General features: G+C 28.1%; 2 protein-coding genes and 1 pseudogene across 3 annotated transcripts; 1 reads left to right on the top strand and 2 right to left on the bottom strand.

Moving 5' to 3' along the window:
• Positions 1–3,049: 3,049 nt before the first annotated feature.
• On the bottom strand, positions 3,050–4,858 carry LOC149060053 (zinc finger MYM-type protein 1-like). The gene is made up of 2 exons (XM_089227578.1): positions 3,445–4,858; positions 3,050–3,378 (listed from the first exon to the last, which is right to left on the bottom strand). Exons 1-2 carry the CDS (start codon positions 4,856–4,858, stop codon positions 3,050–3,052), a joined length of 1,743 nt encoding a protein of 580 aa, XP_089083704.1.
• A 7,990-nt stretch (positions 4,859–12,848) lies between these two features.
• On the top strand, positions 12,849–18,291 carry LOC149060052 (uncharacterized; annotated as a pseudogene). The gene is made up of 7 exons (XR_016191711.1): positions 12,849–12,921; positions 16,121–16,314; positions 16,438–16,626; positions 16,775–17,079; positions 17,159–17,400; positions 17,655–17,814; positions 18,143–18,291. The product of XR_016191711.1 is annotated as an uncharacterized LOC149060052 (transcript).
• Positions 18,292–19,426: 1,135 nt separating this feature from the next.
• Positions 19,427–22,616, bottom strand: LOC149060051 (uncharacterized). The gene is made up of 10 exons (XM_089217652.1): positions 22,208–22,616; positions 21,984–22,121; positions 21,757–21,888; positions 21,616–21,693; positions 21,466–21,537; positions 21,192–21,314; positions 21,057–21,122; positions 20,710–20,969; positions 20,465–20,624; positions 19,427–19,889 (listed from the first exon to the last, which is right to left on the bottom strand). Exons 1-10 carry the CDS (start codon positions 22,398–22,400, stop codon positions 19,753–19,755), a joined length of 1,359 nt encoding a protein of 452 aa, XP_089073778.1. The 5' UTR covers positions 22,401–22,616; the 3' UTR covers positions 19,427–19,752.
• Between the last annotated feature and the right edge of the window lie 106 nt (positions 22,617–22,722).

Here is a 22,722-nt window from a genome sequence, read left to right as displayed (position 1 = left end):
GCCGCCGATCGCTTGACATTTTCTTTTTTCAACGGCTACAACAGCAGACGTCTCCATCCACACTTTTGTCCAGAGCTGCCGACTGTCTGCCGGATACCACGTGAGCCGAGGCGCCGCACACAATACCACGTTGGGTCCTGGTGTATTTTGTTTTTTTTTACGTTGTCAACCCGGTCACCAGCCAAAATGATGGGCTAAGCCAACCACTACGGGCCCGAGGCGGGCGCAGCCAACACCATGTCGATTAACAACCATGTGCAGCTCAAAAGTCGTAATTATTTTTCCCCCAACATTCCCCTTTTTTCATTTTGATTATGTATCACAACTGTTTTTTTTTTTACACTCCGGTTCTCCTCAACGGTTCCTATATAGGACTCGGTGCTGCCTTTAAGGCCTTATTTCGTTGTACTTGAGCCAATCTAAAAAATAATATAAACTTATATTTATTCTAATTCATATATTTTTTTTAGTTAACTCACCGATTTGTATCTATGCGTTCAATTATTGAAGGCTGTGTGTGATCAATAATATTTAAAAAATGCTGGGATTTTAAAACAGATGATGCATGGTATGAAGTCTTTGCATGATCTGGAAATGCCTGTATAATATTATAAATTAGATGTATATGTGAATAATTTAATAATATAATCACTAAGAAGTGTGAGTGCACTATGCAATACAGTAAGCTATACTAGCATATTATATGCAATCACAATTGAATAAAATACTAAAAGTTATTATTACTTTGAGGGCATTTTTATAATTGCAAAATGGTGTTAGTACAAGTTGCCCCAATAATTGGTTTCCAACTCCTCCATACTTGGAATACCCTACACAGTGCCGACAGTAAGCCTCTTCATCTTTTTTTGAATAAACCAACCATGAATATTTTTCTAACCATGAATATTGGAATTTTAATTTTTTTTTCATACATTTATTGTTTATAGGAAAATCAAAATTTTTTGCTGGAATCCAGACATTTTTTAAAACCTAAAAATGAATGACATAATATTATATTTGCCTACCCACAATATTAATTTAATAAGTAAGTCAAATGATATCTATTTAAAACATAAACAATTTGTAGTTTAATAATAGGTTAGGTTAGGTTATATTATTCTAAAAGAAAGTCAGAATGAAATATGATTTATTCTTACCAGAATTTTCTCTTTGTCACTTAGGGAACGATTGACAAATAAACAAATGTCATTAGGCATAGTAATTAAGTTATTAACATTTATAATCTATACTTATATATGTGTCAATTAATGTAATTTGTGAGTATTAATTTTTCATTATATAACAGCACAGCAGAAATGTTGATCAGGCCAAGCACATTACATAAGCCAACAATAGTTCCATCATTAATACAAACCACATGCGAATAAAGTAAAAAATACAGAAATAATAAGCATCTGGCATCAGGGGCGGACTGGCTATTTTTGGCCCGGGGTGCAAAATTAATTAGGGGCCCGTAATTTTTTTTCAAACCTACCTGAATTAGGAAAGAGTCCTTAGTTTTATAAGTAACTATAAAAAAAAAATTAAGAATAACATGTTATTTATTTGCAGAGATGTTAAAATATGGTATTTTATTTTTGTATTGTATAATACTGTATTATACCGTATAAAACCTTGCAGTACCTTAAATTATAGAAAATTTAACAAAGGTGAAAATGGATTAATTGAAAAAATGGCTAGAAGGTCAGAAAACATTTAAAAAACACATAATACAAGAATTATTTTAGACCTAATTCACCAAATTAATATTTAGTTATGCTACCATGATGTAAGTACCATATGTCCATATGCCTATAGTGACTTAAATTTAAAATATTTTAATTACAATTCAATATTCACATTTCATATAAATTATATTCTTAAAATATCAAATAAACTTCAAAATAAATTAGGATTTGAGTAACCTTATTATCTGCCAACTAGCATATAAATATAGGTATTTACTAACTTTTTGGTTCCACATTTTTTTTTCTTGCATGTACCAAGTACTTATATTTAACGTAAGAGATTTAGTAAACAAAATTATATTAACTAAATTATTTAATCTTTAAAAATTTTAAGTAAACATAGGTATTAGGGTATCTGCTTTTTTCAAAAATGTTTAATTTTTAAATAGAAATAAATAGAAAACTATACTTAATTCTTATATAGTTATATACTTATATACTATTTCAATGTACCTAAATTTACAATATTATTATATTACAATAAATTGATTTAAGTCATTTTTAATACCTTAATACTAAATAAATATGAATAAAATTATAGTTTATATTTTAAATTTTTATAATTATAATGTATTTTATTGAAGATCCATTCTATAAGTACTACTAAAAATTTAATATTTGAGTTACTAAAACTATATAAATATTAAATGGCAATAAGCCAATAATTTGATTGCAGTATGCTTATTACTTCATTGTTTGCATATCAAAATGGATAATACCTACTTAATTAATTATCTTTAATTGTGGTTATAACTAACAATAAAGCCTTATTTTTTTTTTATACCATGTGTATAATACCTTGTATAAATGTATAATACAGTTTTATAACACTGTAGAATACAAACTCACATCTCTATTTATTTGGGAGTATGATGCAGACATGGAACATAATATAGATACTTATAGTAACAATTTTTTTATGTAGGTAGCTTAGACTAAATGCATTTTTAGATGATTTTTCGATTTAAACTCACCCAAAGGAACACCTGTATTTTATTGAATACTCAATTATCCTTAAAATTATAAAGTTTTAATTCCAACATATCAAGTAGGTAGCTATATAATATATTATGAATAAGAACAAATATCTTCTGTTGATACACTCACAATTCACATAGTTAAATTTTAAACATACTTACTTTATTATTTAAAATATACCATACAATATTAAAAATACAATATAGCTTACGTAGGTATAACTTATATACGAGTATCTTTATATAATTTCCTAGATTTAAATGTATGAGTTAACAATAGAAATATAATAATCATATTTTAAATACCTATTGAAATTAAATACTTTAAAATAAAAGTAATCTACTTAATTCGTTAGAACTTTCACCCAATAAATTAATAGTTTCATCACTACTTGGAATGAGATCACTTTCAACGGATAACAACATCAACGCTTCAAGATGCTCTTGGTTGATTGCTGCTCTTAAGCGGGTTTTAATTATTTTTAATTTAGAGAAGGCCCTCTCGCAGTTGACTTGTGTGCATGCTAATGTCATAGCAACTACATATATTTTATATAGGTTCTTGAATGCTGAAGGCGATGAACCCATGTAATAATATTTGTGTAAGATAGAAAATGCGCATGGAATGCACGGGCCATTATTTTTACAATTACCTGAAATAAAAATATAACATAAAAATTAAATTTTTGTTATTTGTTAATTATTATAATGAACTTTACCTTCATGAACCATGCTGCATTCATCATCTCCAGATTCATATTCACTTAATTCTTGTGTTTCTTCAACTGGCATAATGTAATTTGAATTGCAAAGAGGTATCATGGTCTTATACGATGTAGCAAAAGCTAATAGTTCTTTTAAAACTTCAGTGACTTCAACGTTAGCAATTAATGCAAAAACTTCTAATTTTTTTCCAAATGTTTCCACACGATTATGTATATTTTCAAAATATGTAGGTCCTGGACAAATCAGAGAAAGCCCTATTAAAACATTTTGATTTTTTTTCTCGGTATATCTTAAATCTATGGCCATCAAAATTGTATCCATAACATTTCGAAAAACTTCTATACGATATTTATCTTTACTATCAAAATTTGATCTTTCGTCCCTTGATTTTTCTCCTGGCATCATTTTAATCTTTCTTTTTCTTTTTACCTTAAAATCTTCTTCAATCACCACGTGTTCTAAATGGTTTGTTTTTGTAACCATAATATCGATAAACTTTTTAACCTCAGTAAAAATTTTCTGAAAATATTCATTTGTTGATATATTTTTCAACTCTTTTTTAAAAGATACAATTTGATTCCAAGCTGACAAATAATTTAATCCTTTTGACTGAAGATATTTGGAAATTGGCGTCGTAATACAGAATATATTTAGGAATATCCAAACTGTCATAATAGTCTCGAAAGAACACCATTTAACTAGCAAATCCCGGGCTTCTGATCGAGTATCACTGTCAGTTGAAGTATCATAACCCAATGTGTGTAAAACCTCAATAAGTATGGCAAATCGGTCTCTTTTATTATGATCTTCATAAAAACCATGGAATATTGCTTGTAGAGCTGCATCTTTACTATTCCAACGGGTATCTCCAACTTTTTGCAATTTCCGAAGTCTTTCTGATCCAATTTTAGTAGATAACAAACCTTTCCATAAATTTGTTCTTTTGTATGACCGGCTTATGAATGCAGTAGTAAGTTTTAAAAGGGAAAATAGATCTTGTACTTGGATGCAGCATTTTGAAGCATCTGATATCACCAAATTTAAAGCATGTGCATGACAATGGGTGTATACTGTTTGTGGGAGTTCTTCTTGAATAAATGCTCTGACGCCATTGTAGTGGCCGCTCATATTAGCCGCTCCATCAAATGAAACACTTATTAAATGTTGAATATCAATATTATTATTTACTAACACTTCCTTTATTTTCGTGAATTGGTGAACACCTGTTCCTGATTCTAATGGTATCAATGCTAGTACACGTTCCTCAGCCTTACCGTTAAATACATACCTCAAACAAATACATAATTGATCTATCACTGCTACATCTTGAGTAGAATCAATTTCCAGAGAAAAATGTTTCACTGAAGATAGTTGAGTCGAAATGGTTTCTTTCACTTTTAAACTCATTAGTAAGAGTAATTTGTTTACTGTATTTTTTGATAAAAATGTTATACGACTTCCTCTTCCAGTTTTAAAATTTTTTTCTAATTTCTGTTTTTGACTTTTTTGCTCAGCACTCCTGCCAAATCGGAGGCATAAGGATATCTTAATATCTTTGATGATAATGAAAAGAGAAAATGAATATCAAAATGTAATACATGATATGGAATGTGACCCCTTTTTTATACATTACCATTGCGCAGAACAAATACATTTATATAGAGCATATTGTAATAGTACAGAAACTTCAAAACTTATAATCGACGCAACTGGTTCGATTGTAAAGCCATTTTATAAATTTGGTATTGAAAAAACAAAATCAATTTATTTATACGAAGCACTTGTATATGACAAAGAGAAAAATGAAAACTTCACTGTCACAAATATGGTTAGCGAAAGGCATACTAATATTGCTATTTCAAATTGGCTTTTACAGTGGATAAGTTCTGTCATAAAAAAACCAAAGGAGACTGTTTGCGATAATTCTTTGGCTCTGCTTTCAGCTATGGTTCAAAGTTTTACCCAATATTCATCATTACAGGACTATGTAAGAGCTTGTTCTGATTTGCTTATAAAAAATATTACTTCTGATTCACACTGGGTTCCTCGATGCTTTATAAGAATCGATGTAGCTAATTTTATTAAGATATATGTAGTAAGTGGACTCCTCTGAAGACAGTCTCGCGGAGGGTTAGAGAAATCATTCTTCGTACTATGTGTCTAATAATAAAGTGTCAATCATTGACAGAAGTTCGCTCACTGCTATTTTCAATGTTTGTAGTTTTTATTAATGAAACTGACGGGATAAATGTAATAAGTAGACAAGAGACCGATTGTGAGGTACATAAAAAAATATTAATTGAAGCTACTTCTAGTGGTTTTATACAATGTCAGCAAGAGTGATGATTTAATTGCAGTATCTGAATCAGAAGATGAGGCTCGGAATGCGTTAGAAGAAATGTTTGAAGAACAAAATGAAGGACTAAATGATCATGAAAACCCTTTTCAATCATGGGCGGAAAATATATATGATACCGCTAAGAGTTTGGTACAAGAAGGATCAGGAATAAATCCATTGTTTATTCCAACATTAGTTCCTATTTTAATTAAAATAACAAAACTGTTACCGCTATGGTCAGGTATTATGATACCAATATTTGGTTATGGTGACGATGTTTCTAGTTCATCAGCCGTTGAGTCGAGTTTTAGAAAACTCAAAACTGTGAATTTTAAGCATGTATCATTACCTACCGATATTGAACAATATTTAGAAACTCATATTTCATCGTTAAAAGGAGCTACACTAATACGTTGAGCCAGGAATATGAACGATTTGTCTACACTTTCGGTAGTATCAGACCAAGTTTGTGCCGAATATGATAACGGTGTAGAACTACCACCATTAGACGTGACGAATGGTGATGGTAATGATGAAGTCACGCAATCATCATTTTATGAAGTACTTGAAACCCGTGATACAAGTCCATCGCCGTTAAATAATACTACCAATTATGATGATGATGATGATGATGATAATAATAAAGATGATTCACCTTCAGCATTGTATTGTGTTATGGAAGAAAATAAAATTAGGTTCGTTCCACCGTCAGGTGATTTAAATGAAGAAAATCTAGCAAGAGAAAATTGGAATAGAAAAAGTAATAAACAAAGGAAAAGTAACTCTTACCTAGTTCCAAATCCTCACTTACGCCATATCGATATAAGCATGCCGCGAAACAAACGATCACTGCCGGTATTAAAAATGGTTCCCGTTTTGCAGAATTAAAAAGCACTGTACTCAAAAATAAGCAGGATAAATTTATTTTGAGTAATACCTGTGCATTCGATTCAATCGTTTCAGTAATAATGGTTTGTAATTAAAAATGATTATACTACCTATTTTTTAATTATTATTAAGGTATATTTAATGTATCATGCTTCTTTCAGTTACAAAATAACTTAACAATTAGTTAACTATTTTGTTTTGTTATTTTGATGATAAATCAGTACTATAATATACATATTGTTTGAAAATCGTATTTTTTATATTATAAATATCAATTACTTCAAAAATTGCACACATAAGTACTAGTTGATATGTGTGTAAGGCATTCAGTATATCAGTTAATATTTGTATTTATTATAAAGTAATCATAGGAATATTTTCTAAATCAAAGTAAATCTATTATAATAACAATGTATTAATGTATATATTAAACAAGTGTTATTACTGTTTAAAATAATTAATGGTTATCGAAATATAAAGCATAACTATAGATTCATAATTTCATAAGTTAAAAATAAATAGTTTTGACATATAATATGTATATAAATATAAAAATATAAAAATATATATAAATCCAAAATTAAAGATAAAGTTATATTATCTCATGATGCAAAACCATTAAAATATCGACAGAACATTTTTTAAATTAATTTTGATATTTACTTGAACATTTTGTCTTTTAATAGAATAATAACCTGTACATTTCTGACCAGTTTTTTAGAATAACATAATAGTATAATACTGGCTTCTTATGTATAAATTTGTCATTTACTTTTCAGGGATCTTACTGTGATAGTAAAGAATACGCAGGAAAAATCGATTTAGTTGAAGGAAACTCTTTTTTTTACTTTTATTTCTAATATTGTTAAGACCGGAATAAACTCTTCAACATATTCAAAAAGAGCAGATTTGATAACTAGTCGTATGAAAGTAATATTGCAAGAACTTCAATATGGTGTAATAATGGAGAAATGTGATACAACAGCTGGACATGTCTTAGAAACTATGCTCAATGACTGCCCAACAGCAATAGAGCAAAGGTCCTGTTCAAATAAAAAATGTCCTGGTACATTATCTAAATCTACGCGTGATATTAATTTTATATCATATCAAGTCAACCACGGCGAAATTACGGAAAATGAAAGATGTATTGATAATTGCACTTCATCAATTTCTATTAAATTGTCAAAAATGCATTTGTTTATAGATGTTTTGTTTTGGGAAAGTAAGAATGTATAATGTATATAAATATTAAATTTATATGATATAGTATGTTTATCGACTAAGTCCGATCACACAGTATATTATTCCCACATAGCATTTCGAAAATATTAATATTTTCACAATATTTGAATCATGTTTTATCTCAAATATTTAAGTTTAAATATTTTACGATTATTTTGAAAATATTTGATTTCCAAATATTTTTTACCAAATATAATCAAAACATTATCAAAACATTTCACATTTAATATTATAAATCTATTTTGCTTATAATCTTTTGAAAATATTTGATCTCTAAATATTTTTAACGAAATATAATCAAAACATTATCTAACCATTTCACATTTAATATTATAAATCTATTTTGCTTATAATCTTTTGAAAATATTTGATTTCTAAATATTTTAAATTTGACCAATTTTATTATTATATTATATAATATTATTATAATCAAAACATTTTCATACTGAATATTTTAATAATTCATTTTGCTATTTTTGTTTTGAAAATATATTTTGATCTCTAAATATTAGTTGTAGGTATCTAAATATTATGGAAACATGTTCAAAACACTTATTTTTAGGCAGAGCTATATTAAACAAATTTTATTCAACCTACCAAAGTTTGTTGTTTTAGTTTAGTTATAAACGGTCAATATAATATTATAGGGAACGGACCATTTACGTCGGCTCCTAGCTCCTACCATTTTTTGTTTTTAAATAATACATATAATTACACGGGATTTAGGTAATGTACTCGACGATGACGATGACATTCGTACGATTATAAAAATAATTTTCAAATAACGCAACTGAATATTTAGATAGTTTTTGGTCACGATGATGACGTTAGACTATAGCCGTCGTTCTCGCTCGTTTCCTACAGGGAATCCCGTAGCTATCCGCCGTAGCCGTAGTTTTTTTTTTATTTTCGAAGAATATATAGTACGGTGACCCGTTATCGGATGCTGCTCGGTGAACGAGAAAAAAAAAATATTATTAATTAACTTGAATACGATTATTAAACCGTTCAAATATTTTTTTAGATTAATATTTTGTTTATCTTTTTTACGTAAATCTTTTCGATGTATTTTAATAGTTATTCTGCTATTCGAGGTGGAGACGAATCCAACAAATCAGAGATCATCAAAATTGGTCCAGCTGTTCTTGAGTTAGGTATAAATGATGGGACTAATCCGACTTGTTTTATTTATATAAAAAATTTCTAATCAATGTTTATTAATTATTATAATGTTTTCCTATCGGTCGTCACTCGTCAGTCTGGCACTCGAAAGTCGAAATGTTTGATATAAATCAATAATTATAGTGAACACTGGACAATCTGTAGTAGTGGTGTAGTGCAGCTGGTCGAATATAATTATACATTATCGAAATAGTAAATAGTTGGAAAACCCAATTCTAATCGTCGTCGCAATCTTTGTTGTCGTCGCCATCGTCGCGCGTCGTCGCTTTATTAGTTATTCGTAATTATTACACATTTACACAAATTTTATTGTCATTATCGTAATCGTATCATATACGCGCATTGTCCGTACTTTTCAGTTTTCTGCATAGTGTATAAAATATTTAATATTACACAAATATCACTTTACCAGTTTACCAAAATAACGTTACAACTTTCATGTTCCATGAATATCATAGTTTTATTTTCATTTGATAGTTGATGCTTCGTCTTATAGTGAGTCGTGCCTTGTAATTTTGTGTTTTACTTTTTATGTTTTTTATTTATAAATCCACCCCTCAGGGGGGCACTAAGTCTTTAGTGCTACGGGCTTTGCAAACCCGGGGCCCCGAGCTACGGGCTGACTTTGATTAGTTGGCCCAAACCAGCCCTCCAGGTTTGGGGGTTAAGCGATGGACCAACAATCCATCCTTGTAAAAAAAACCATATGTTGTGAATCTTCTAACAAAGCCTCGGATTATGGATAATAATGGGATTTTATGTGGAACTCGGAACGGAAAACTTGTGGAGACTCGGTTTGGAACATGGAATATCAGAACTCTCTATAAAGCAGGAGCTTTAAAGAATATTGTGGAAGAAATTGAAAAATATAAAGTGCCAATAGTCGCAATACAAGAAATTCGTTGGCTAGGAAATGGTAATGTTCAGGCTAGCAATTCAACTATCTTTTTTAGTGGCAAAGAGACAGGCAAACATGAACAAGGAGTAGGTTTCGTAGTTAAAAACTCCATAATGTCAAGCATTAAACGTTTCATGCCAGTGAATGAACGTCTGTGCTACCTGCAAATGGCTGGATGGAATTTCGATATATGTATAATTAACGGTTATGCCCCGACAGAGGATCAAGAGGAGGAAGTGAAAAATATTTTCTATGAGGATCTAGAGAGATTATTTGACTCTCTACCAAACAACTGCATCAAGATAATTGCTGGTGATCTGAATGCGCAGGTCGGTAGAGAACAATTTCTTAGACCAACAATAGGCCAAGAGAGCTGGCACTCAGTATCTAATGATAATGGGTTGAGATTAGTTGGCTTTGCAGAATCGAAAAACCTTATTATAAGCAGCACCTATTTTCCTAGAAAGAACATCCATAAGCACACGTGGACTGCCCCAGACGGTAAGACGAAAAGTCAAATCGACCATATAATTATTGACAAGCGACACCGAACAAGCATAAAAAACGTCAGAAGCTATAGGGGTGCGGATGGGGACACAGACCACTTCTTAGTGATAGCAAGCCTATCGTTAAAACTGTCAACGATATGGAGAAAAAAGCAACAACCTAATACAGCACATAAACTAGATAGAAGTAAATTAAGAGATCAAAAGGAAATCATGGAATACCAAAACAGAATAAAGGAAGGATTGAACAGCTTTAACATAATACAAGAAGAATTGAGTAATGTCATAGAGTGGACCCAAATAAAGGAATCACTAAATAAAGCAGCAGAAACTCTCCGAGTTACCAAGGGAAAAAGTAAGAATCACTGGTTTGATAATGAGTGTCGAGACGCGATAAAAAACCGAAAAGCAGCAAGAGCTAAAATGATACAAAATCCTTCGACTTCAAATTTACAGGAATATGCAGAGTTTCGCGCAAGGTCAAATAGAATAATTAGGCAAAAGAAAAGAGCATCAGAAAAAAATGTCCTAAATGACATTGAGTCATATAAAAAGGACCCGAAAATGTTCTTTGAAAAATGTAAATCAATAAAAGAAGGCTTTAAATCTCGTACCTATCTTATGACTAATGACGATGGCAACCTCATATCAGACCCTAAAATGATCATAGACAAGTTTCAAACATATTTTGAGAATCTATTAAATAATAAATCAGACGATGAAACAAACAATACAGATGGATCTGGAGAACCGGCTGAGGATCAAATATATGTTACAGTGGAACCAGAAGTGCCGGAACCTAGTTTGGAGGAGATTAAATCAATAGTGGAGTCACTGAAGAACAACAAAGCTCCAGGAGAGGACAACATAAATCCGGAGTTACTCAAACTTGCTGGCCGAGACCTCCTGGAATACTTACACAAAACCATCTCAACTATATGGGAGCAAGAAAAACTAGAAAAGGGTTGGAACACCGCTATTATTTGCCCGATTTACAAAAAAGGAGACCCCAAGAAAGTGGAAAATTACCGTGGCATATCCCTTTTGGACACTGCTTACAAGGTCTTGTCAATAGCCATTTTACATAGACTTGAAAAATATTCAACAGAAATAATCGGTGAATACCAGTGTGGTTTCATGAAAGGAAAGTCCACTACTGACCATATATTCACCCTTAGACAGGTTATGGAAAAATATTATGAGTATGACAAAGATCTACACATGATTTTCATCGATTTCCAGCAAGCTTATGATAGCATTATTAGAGACCGGCTATGGTCAGCACTTATACATTTCGGAATACCAAAAAAGTTGGTTAAATTAATAAAGTGCTGCAATTCTGACACGCTTTGCAAAGTGCGCTTTCTTGGAGAAACATCAAAGGAGTTTGAGGTCAGGTGTGGATTGAAACAAGGGGACGCGCTATCTCCCGCTCTCTTCAATCTAGCACTTGAAAAAGTCGTAAGAGATATGCAGGGAGACCGAGAAATGGATGTACTGGGGCGCTCATCTCTCTTAGCATATGCGGATGACATTGTGTTATTTGGAGAATCAAAAACAGAATTAGAAGGGACAGTACAAAAGCTCATACTGACAAGTAAAAAGATGGGCCTTAAAATAAATGAAAATAAAACTAAGTATATGCTAATGAGTAGACGACCTACTCCGTTACAAAATGTGAGCATTGATCATTTCTCTTTTGAGCAAGTCGAAAATTTTAAGTACTTAGGCGCTAATATAAATCATAAAAATAATATGCATAACGAGATTAAGTCCAGGATAAGTGCAGCAAACCGTGGATACCATGCAATGAGAAAAATGTTCACATCGAAACTGCTATCTAGAGACACAAAGAAAAAACTATACATTGTCTACTTGCGCCCCATTGTCATGTATGGATGTGAGACATGGTCCACGACGCAGGGTGACGAGAATAAACTGTTGACTTTCGAAAGAAAAATACTTAGGAAAATATATGGGCCTATATTAAACCCGAATACTGGTGTATACGAGCGAAGAAAAAACGCTGACTTAAGCAGTCTGTTTAATACAGCCAATTTAAAAGATTTTCTTAGGTCGAAAAGGTTAGAGTGGGCTGGCCATGTTTGGCGTGCAGAGGGTAAATTGATAAAACAGGTACTCATTAACAAACCAAATAAAAAACGACCTGTAGGAAGGCCAAGACAACGGTGGTTGGACCGAGTAAAAGACGACCTGAAGAGATTAAGCAATGGAGCAAGTATTGTGGATGCAGAAGATCGAGAACTTTGGTAGAAGCTGCGAAGCGCCTAAATGGCGCGTAAAGCAAAAAAAAAAAAAAAAAAAAAAAAAAAATTTATAAATCCAACGTCAAGTGTCACACTTTCACCGACCGAAAAATAGTATACTATTATTATAATATATTGACAATAATGTAAGTATAATTCAATTATTCTATAATAGTATTATTATAATATTAAATAATTATTCAACATTATGGACTATGGTCCTCGACTTTTTTTTATTATTTATTCTAGGTATATAGGTAACTATTTGACTGTACCATAATAATATATATGGTACTTAAAATGTTTAGTGTGGGATTATTATATTATCTAGTTATTAGTTACACATTTTTACTAGACTTTAAATACCTATTTTTCCAAAAAATATTAATAAATAATATTTATTATTTAGATTATATTTGGAGAATTGTGGTGTAAAAAATGTTTATAACTAAAGCTGATTTAAATTACTTTATATTGCGAATAATTGTTAGTTAATAAACTTGTTAATATTATGTGCCTATCATGTTCTATATTAATATTGAAGTATATTGTTTCACGTTTGCATTTTAAAATGAACTATAGGAATAGAGATTAGGTAGAGAATAATTTAGTTTTAAACATTTATTACCTTAATAAATATACTATAATATAATATATCAGGATTGGCATGTATTTTACACATAAATGTACTATTAGTAGGTATTATACATAAGGTATGTATAATATATAGTATTATGTTTCAAAATTAACTTTCAAAAAAGATGTTACAATGCTAACTATTAAGTATTAAATATAAAATATAAGTATTGGACTTTTTTGTCAGATTCATGATTGCATTTTAACCTTTTGATTAATATGATTAAATTAATTCTGTTATAAATATAACTATTAAATTGAATATTTTAATATGAATACAATTAAAGGCAAAATATGGAAGTATACATTGAATTATTGAACTATACCTATAGTTCAATGTTTAAATAAATATATTTATTTTTTATGTTAAAATTTAATTTAATTTAAAGGTATTCTTGTTTCATTAGTAATTGTAACATTTTTTACTTAAGATTAAACAATGTAAATAAGTAAGAAAAAAAAGAAAGAGAAATGTAAATGTGTTATATATATTGTTCATGTTTTGATGTATAAAACAATTAGAAATATATACAATTAGGTATGCATTATTATTATTCTTATAAGTAATATAAGAATAAAATAAATTAATGATTTTCAGTTAAAAATGCATGGTTCATCAAGTTATAGAACAAAACGTAGGCGAATTACTGATGAATTACTAGCTTTAGTAAGTTCTTCGGAAAGTTCTGATGATGACCATGATGGTGGTACACTAAATATAATAACCAATACTTTAACAAATAATATTCAAGAACCACCTGTTATACCTGCCTTGGAGAAAAATATTTTGAAAGAAATTGGATCAACACAATCCATACATAATAATTTTTTTGAAAACAAAGATTATAATCTTCAAGAAATCGTTAATGAAAGTCTTAGGAACTGGGCTACTAATTTCAATATTCCACAAAATGCTCTTAATGCTCTTCTAAAAACGCTTAAATATGATGCTGGTCTTTCATTTTTACCTAAAGATTCTCGCTCTTTACTTAAGTGTAAATCTACAAAAATAACAAACTTAAGAAATGTAGAACCAAAAGGTTTTTACTATCATTTTAGTTTAAGTGCTGGAATTATTAAATGCTCATCCATTTTTGCTTTGCCCGATAGTATTAAAATAGCAGTGGGAGTTGACGGATTGCCTTTATCCAAGAGTAGTTCAAGCCAATTTTGGCCTATATTGGCTTATATAGTTCCCAATCATCAACATGTTTTTCCTATTGGGATATATTATGGTCATGAAAAACCTCAGTGTAGTGATGACTACTTAAAAGACTTTATTTCAGAAGCTGTTTTCCTTACTTCAAATGGTATAACTGTTAATAATATCAAAAAAAAAATTTTAATTGATGTGATATGTTGCGATGCACCAGCTAAAGCATTTCTTTTAAAAATAAAAGGACATTCAGGGTTCTTTTCTTGTACGCGTTGTACAATTGAAGGCGAGTATCGGCAAAACCGTGTTTGTTTTCCCTATTTAGAAAATGGTAGCACTAGTAGAACACATGACGATTATATATCATTGAAGCATGAAGAGCATCATTCGTCCTCTACAACCCCCAATATATGTTCAATTTCAAATTTAGATGCAGTCAAATCATTTTCAGTGGATTATATGCATTTGGTGTGTTTAGGTGTTATGCGTAAACTAATTCATTTATGGATGGGTAATACTAAAGGACCAGTGAATACACGTTTACCTAGCTGGAAAGTAAATCAAATAAGTAGTTCACTTCATAATATTAGAAAAAAAAACATTACAAAAGATTTCTCCCGTAAGCCACGAGCTCTTGTAGAAATTAACCGTTGGAAAGCTACCGAGCTTCGGCAGTTTTTATTATACACTGGCATAATTGTTCTGAAAAATAAATTATCTGATGATTGTTATCAACATTTTTTAACACTTTCTATTAGTATGAGGATTCTTTTAAGCCCGAATCTTAAAAAATTAGTTAATTATGCCCAGAAGTTACTGGATTACTTTGTCAAAACATTTGAGCAATTATATGGGTCCCACTTAATTTCTCACAACGTACATGGGTTATTACATTTAACTGAAGACTACAAAAGATATGGACCTCTTGACAATTGCAGTACTTTTCCCTTTGAGAACTACATGAAGAATCTCAAAAAAATGTTACGTAAACATGACAAACCACTACAACAAGTTGTGAAAAGGTATGAAGAACAATCTTATTGTAATAACAAGGAAAATTTTACCAAAGACAAATTTGTCTTGACACCATTAAATCCTGACTGTTATGTCTTAACTGAACAAGGTGATGTGGTGAAAATTGATTCAATCATTAAATCGAACGAAAAAGACATTGACACTATTACTGGACGAATGTATATGACAAAAGACAACTTCTTCGAATCTCCATTACATTAATCAAAAATTGATATCTTTGTAGTTAAGAATCTTTCAGAACAAAAAAGAGATTGGAAAAAATTAGATATAAAATGTAAATTATTATTCTTAGAATTTGAAAACCAACAAATTGCTATTTCTGCATAGTTATTAGTATTATTGGTTTCATTATTATTATTACTATTTTTTGTATTATTTGTATTATATATTATGTATTATTTGTTGTATTATATTTGTATAATAGTGTTATATGATTGAGGTAGAAAATAATTAAAACAAAAATAAAACTGCTATCTACCTATTATAAAATAGGTCTTAAAAATATTTAAATTTAATAGCATGTGGAGAGTTGTCAATTTCGAAGAAGATAATACAGTTGATGTTGTACCAGATTTCTGGTTTAAAAATGGCTACTGTGAATGGCCTAATAAAACCAACAGAATGGATGCCAAAACATCAATTAAACGACGCATGAAACCAGATGAGATACATTTTACAAAATTCAAAGCACGGTCCTTATTAACTAATATTGGTAAATACTAAATTTCAATATTATATATGCTATATAAAAATTAATAAAATAACAATTATAGGATATAATATATTTTTTTTTCTTTTATCATAATCATATAAATAAGCTGATTAATTTTTACAGCTACTTTTCAAGAAGCCGAAAGCAAAGCAATGAAAGCACAAGTGACATCCGAATTGTCGTCTAATGAAGATGAAATTAACAACGCTACAAGAAAACGAAAAATAATTGAAAATGATAAATCCTTAAAAACTAACACTGTCGTATCACAATTAGCCAAACCTCCTACATATTTTGAAGAATCTGAACCAGGTTAGTGTTCAAGTTTCTCATTTTATGTTTTATATTCATGGATACTGATATAATATCTTTATTAATGTATAAACTTCATTATGTAATATATTATAATACATTTTAAGGAATCTGTGATTTTTAATGAATATTTTCAATTTTGTTTTAGAGTCAACAGCAGATGACTCAGATGAAGATACTACTTATACACCGGCTATTTCATTTGATTCATTATTTTGTGTTTCCAATGAAATGGGATCAATTGAAAGTAAAGCAGGATCTACTGTGAATCTACCTGCTACTAGTGCTACAAAGATGACCATTGATAATTGTGTATCTTCTGGTTCAGGAAAAAAAAAAAAAATTACCATGCAACATCAGACAACCAAGATGTTACAATTAATAAAAAATTGCCCCAACATGACTTATTTATTTCACCATCAACAGCTGCAGAAAACGATACTGATAATCAATGTATGTTTTATTATTATTACTAATTTGTATATTGTTAAATTAGTCATGTACCTACTATAGTTGTTTAAATTTATTTCAGCTTTTAAAAAGTTTGTAAAAAGATCTCTCACAACTCTAAAATATGATGTTGAAAATGTACACAGACGTATTGATGGTTTAGAAACTCTACTGGAAAAAATTCATGATAACCTATCAGGACAGTCAATAAATAATTCATCTTTTATAACAATTGAAGAAGATATTCTTGTTGTTAATGATGATAATGATCTTAAGATATTAGAAGATAAATTGACAAATGATTCATTATACAGATCTATAGTGGTATATATTTTAAAATTTAAAACATTAATATAAAATATACAATACATTAGAATATTATATAATATAATTTATGTATAATATAGTACTGTCAACTATATTACCTACATGTTTTATTTAATATATCATATGCTGGAATATTTATAAATTGATTAATCAATTGTTTGTTTATAAAGTTACATGATTACAAATAATACTAATGTATAAATATCATGTAAAACCATTACAAAACATAATATTGAGATGAACTTTTGTAGATCAAAACTTTATCTCGCTTTTCAAGCAATTCTTTGGCAGAAACAATCCGAAAGATTATGCAAAAAATGTTCAGTGACACATTTCTTATGAAATTCTCATACATTGGCTTTAAAGGGAAAAGTCCATTTTCAACGTTGCAATGTTGCGGTGTCATATTTGGTAAGTAACAAAAAAAATTATATTTATATAATATAAAAATGAACTATTCTACATAATATATCATGAATCCTATATTAGGTAATAATTTAAATTGTTATAATATATACATTATATCTTATGGTCTTAAAAAGTAAATAAAACAATTCTTTAAACTATGTTTTTACCGCATAATGTAATAATATATGTTACATAATATACGTTTACATCATAAATATTTTAATTATAAAATTAAGTTTCAATAAATTAATTTGAAATAATGTATGTTACATCTATTTTTTATGAAAATAAAATAAGACTGTTAATTAATTTATATATTTGTTTATTTTAGATGCAGTTCGTTCAATAAAAAAATATGCAGATGTTCCAAACATTGATATAGAAAAGCCGCTGAAAAATTGGATGGCCCAAGCAGCACAGCGAGAAAAAATTAAAATACAAAAATCATCCCAAGACTTATTAATTAATGAAAATAATTAAAATAAATAAACAATAATATTATGTATAATAAATGAATTTATTTTTTAACTTCATACTACTATCCTACTATAATTTCTTATTTTTTATATTCTGTTTATATTATTATTTAAATAATCCTTTTTAAGTTGCTATTCAAATATCAATGAATTAAAATCATGATTCATGTTTCAGAATATTATTTCAGATACTAGGTTTAAAATATAATAGTAACACAATAATATGTCATGTAGAAATGATAGTATTAATACTATTGTTACTGCCCACACAACACGATAATATTTTTTAAATGTTTATTAAATATTGAACATTAAATGTAAAATATTTATTATTTATTGAAAATTCATTGAAAACTCATTATTATATATTTACTCAATATTGTAGGCACATTAGTTGAACCAAAATTAAATGCTAAATAGTAATTTGAAATTATATATTTAATTAACATTACTAATAAACATTTATTTAACATTTATTTTTTCTTTATTTCAATATTGTTATTTGATTTATATTATATTAATAAATGTTTACCTTTAGTTGCAGGTTCATTAATTGAACCAAAATTAAATGCCGAATAGTCATTTGAAATTATATATTTAATTAACATTACTAATAAACATTTATTAAACATTGATTTTTTCTTGATTTTAATATTGTTATTTGATTTATATCATATTATTAAATGTTTACCTAAAGTTGCAGGTTCATTATTAGTTGAATCAAAATTCAATGTTAAATATTGATTTGGATTTATACATTTCATAAACATTTATTAAATAAAGGATTTTTGAATTTTTACAGTAGACAGTTGCAGGTTTATTAGATACTCTATACTTATTATTTATATTTCAGGTACATATTATATTATTAAAACATATTAAATCAAATTATATAAAAAAAAAAATGCTTAATTGAATAAATACATTATATATCTATACTATACCCATACATATTAATGCATTTAAAAAAGAAATAATGATTTAAATATAATATCCATGAAATACATATTTTTATTTAAGTCCCATTTATGCAGGAATGGTATATTATAGTAAAGAAACAAATTTTAAAATTTTAAAATTTTAAAATTTTAAAAAATTAAACATATTATAATAAATGTATGAAAAATGGAATAAGATGATAAAACAAAAAATACACGCTGTTTAAACTATATATATATAACTTAAATACAAACTGAGTATTTCTCAGTAAATATATAATAGTAAAAATTCTCTTATGACTATATATATATAATTATTAAGTAAAATATCTTATTGTTATAGAATACTATAATAGCCAATTAGACAAACTGACAAATAATAAAAAGTAGCAAAACATGATTTCTCCTTAATACAAAAAAGAAACATAAATTAAAATTTTGAAATAAGGACATAATATAAATAATTGAAAAATTAAGTACCTATCTAAGATTTAAAATCTTAGAAAAAAAGTGTTAAAATAATATAATCAAACTGATTGTGCAGTGGTTATTTTGTCCTGTTTTCTTTTAATGTTGAATGGAGCTTGAGCTAATACATATTTGATTGTTTCTTCAATTTCATTCTTAGGAATATTTGAGAATTTAACTTGTTTTTTAATGGCATCTGTAAAATTATAAAAATATAAAAATTTAATTTTTTAATATTTCTCTTTTAGAATTGTACTAAGTCTTTCCATACCATATATTATATTGTATACTATTATAACAAATAGTTTATTATACTTTATCAATTAGTTTTATAATTTAGTATTTTGTATTAGATTTCTATCCTAAAGTTTATTAAAACTGAACAATTACAATGAATAACATTTAAAACATTTTTAGGCTAATTAATAATAATACAGAAAACATATTATAAAATCATAAATTAAAAACTCTTAGAATTGTGATAAATGTAATAAACCAGCATTACAAATTTAGGGCTCCCACAAAAACTTTTACAATAGTACACTCCAAATTATAAACTTTAATATTATATTAGTAACAATAACACTTAAATTATATATATGTATACAAATATATATATATATATATATATTTATATACAGGGCCCAGCAAAAATACCTCCCATATTTATAGATGGCAATTCATTGGAATATGGGAGGTAGGTCTTTTTAGCCGGACCCTGTATATTTATCAAATATTTTGATACGATAGTTAATCATAGATGGTACCTACCAAATATAACTGAGCAAATGAACAGTGATGAAAATGGATTTTTACCCTTTTTACCACTATAAGAGTAATAAGATAAAAGATCATCAGTAAACAATTTTGACATTAATCTTTTGACCATAGCTTTCACATGTTTTCCTCCAATATATGACAACTCGTTAACCTTAAGTAAAAAATATAAAAAAAATTGAACACAATAAGTTAATTAATTTTGACATTATACCAAAAATGTAAAAGTAATTACCTACCAAACATGATCTAAATTGATGATCGCCAGCAATTTTATCTTCTATAGTACTTAAATCAATATTATTATCCAAGGGTAGTGGACAGTCATGAAAATCTTTTAGAGACAAACTGTTTTTATCTGTATATGTATTATTGCCTTGTAAATGGGTTAGTATTGATTCAAAGTGTTCAAACATTACTGATTGATTGCTTTGAATTTGTCGCATTTCCACTTTTAAAAATGCTATATTACGCATGATGTTATTTTGAAAAACAGTATCTGTTAAAATTAATACAGCAAAAATTTGTTTTTTTTTATAATAGAATAAAATAAAATATAAATTAAAGATTAAAATATTTATATCACCATGTGGAGCGCGAGAATTAACAGAATTAACATTTGTTGCGCTATCTTTTGTTTCCAGATTTTGATCTAATGTAAACAATAATATAGAAGCAATTAATTTAGTTTCAATTTATGAAAAAATGTTTTTCTAATTACCAACAGTTCCAACACAAAAATTATCGATTGGAGTATAAGACTTATTACTAAACAAAGTAACAGGATCTTGTTCTTGAATGTCATTGTGAATTATATTTTCAACGATAGACTGATTAGGCGAATCTGAAATTTTAACATTTAAATAAAAATAATAATAATTAAAACAAAAATGTATTTATATTCTTAACTAATATAATAGAACATATAATAATAGTGACAAAGATAATTTTTGTATATCAATCAGGTATTGATTTTGTTCATCTAATTTACTTACGTTTCGTTTTTTTGGAAACAATAATGTCAGACCCATGAGCAAATACAAGCTTCCTAGCTGTAGAACTTTTTTCTGAAAAAAAACGTATTTAATAATTTTCAAACCTAAGATAATTACAATGAAAATACTCAATATATATAACATTTATACCGGCATGAAATGTTGAGGTACTTGCAACTGATGATGGAGAAATATCAACATCCAGCGTACGAACACAATTTTTTATTGCTTTAAAATAAGATAAATATTATTATAGAAGTTATTCAAATTAGAAAAATATACTAGAATTACATTTCATTTTTTTTGGAGATGGGGACCAACCCTGTTGTAGTTTCCTTGTATGGTTTTTTCTAGATTCACATTTCAAAGATGTAAACGGTTTATTAGGAACTATCAACATGGATCCGTTTTCATTGTCTGAATCTATAGTTAAAGAATAAAAATGTATAATAAATTATCAATTAAACAATTTAGTTCCCAGCCATATACATTTACAAATGCAAATACTACAACATTACCAGAAAACAGAGGCATTGATGCATTAGATCTTGATCCGGGTGAGTTTAGTTTACTTCGATTGGCTATTTCATCGTCATCAGTAAAATCAGATTTATACATCGCAAGATTTGCTTTTGATTTTGCTTCATTTAATGATGCTGTTTTAAATCAAACATGTAGATATAATAAAATAAATAGGTAGTTAGTATTTTACAATAACTTTAATGTTAAATACCAAACTTACTTAGGTTTTTACAAAGTACTCTAATTTTAAAATATTTAAAATCAATTTCATTAGGTATACGTCTATTTGTAATATATTTTGATGTTTGTAATTTGTTGTTTGGCCATGCACAATAGTTGCCTTTAACCCAGAGACTAGGAACCGCTTCAACACTATTGTCTTTGGTAAAATGAACAACTGAATAATTTGACATTTTTAAATATATCAATGAATTAGTACTATAATCCTAAAAAAAAATTAATATTGATTAGTTGGTTATGCAACATTATTATTGTCCAAAATCAATAGTTCTTATGGCAAATAAGTTAAAACAACTAATAAATAGTCTCTATTTTTATTTTTAAAAAAATGTGTTAAATTTATCATAATATTCAGTATATATCTACTTTAGTATTTTATAATAAATATGTTACATATTGATGTTAATATAAATAATAATCTAAAAATAATTATACACTAACCGCAGTTGTGTAAAATAAATAAAAAAAAATTAAATCATAATCAATTATATATTT

Source organism: Diuraphis noxia, unplaced genomic scaffold (assembly GCF_037042655.1).
Source record: "Diuraphis noxia isolate RWA-SAM2 unplaced genomic scaffold, SU_Dnox_SAM2 contig0001, whole genome shotgun sequence".
NCBI lineage: Eukaryota > Metazoa > Arthropoda > Insecta > Hemiptera > Aphididae > Diuraphis > Diuraphis noxia.
Note: the sequence above shows the minus strand (reverse complement) of the source record. Positions and strands in the feature narration are given on the sequence as shown.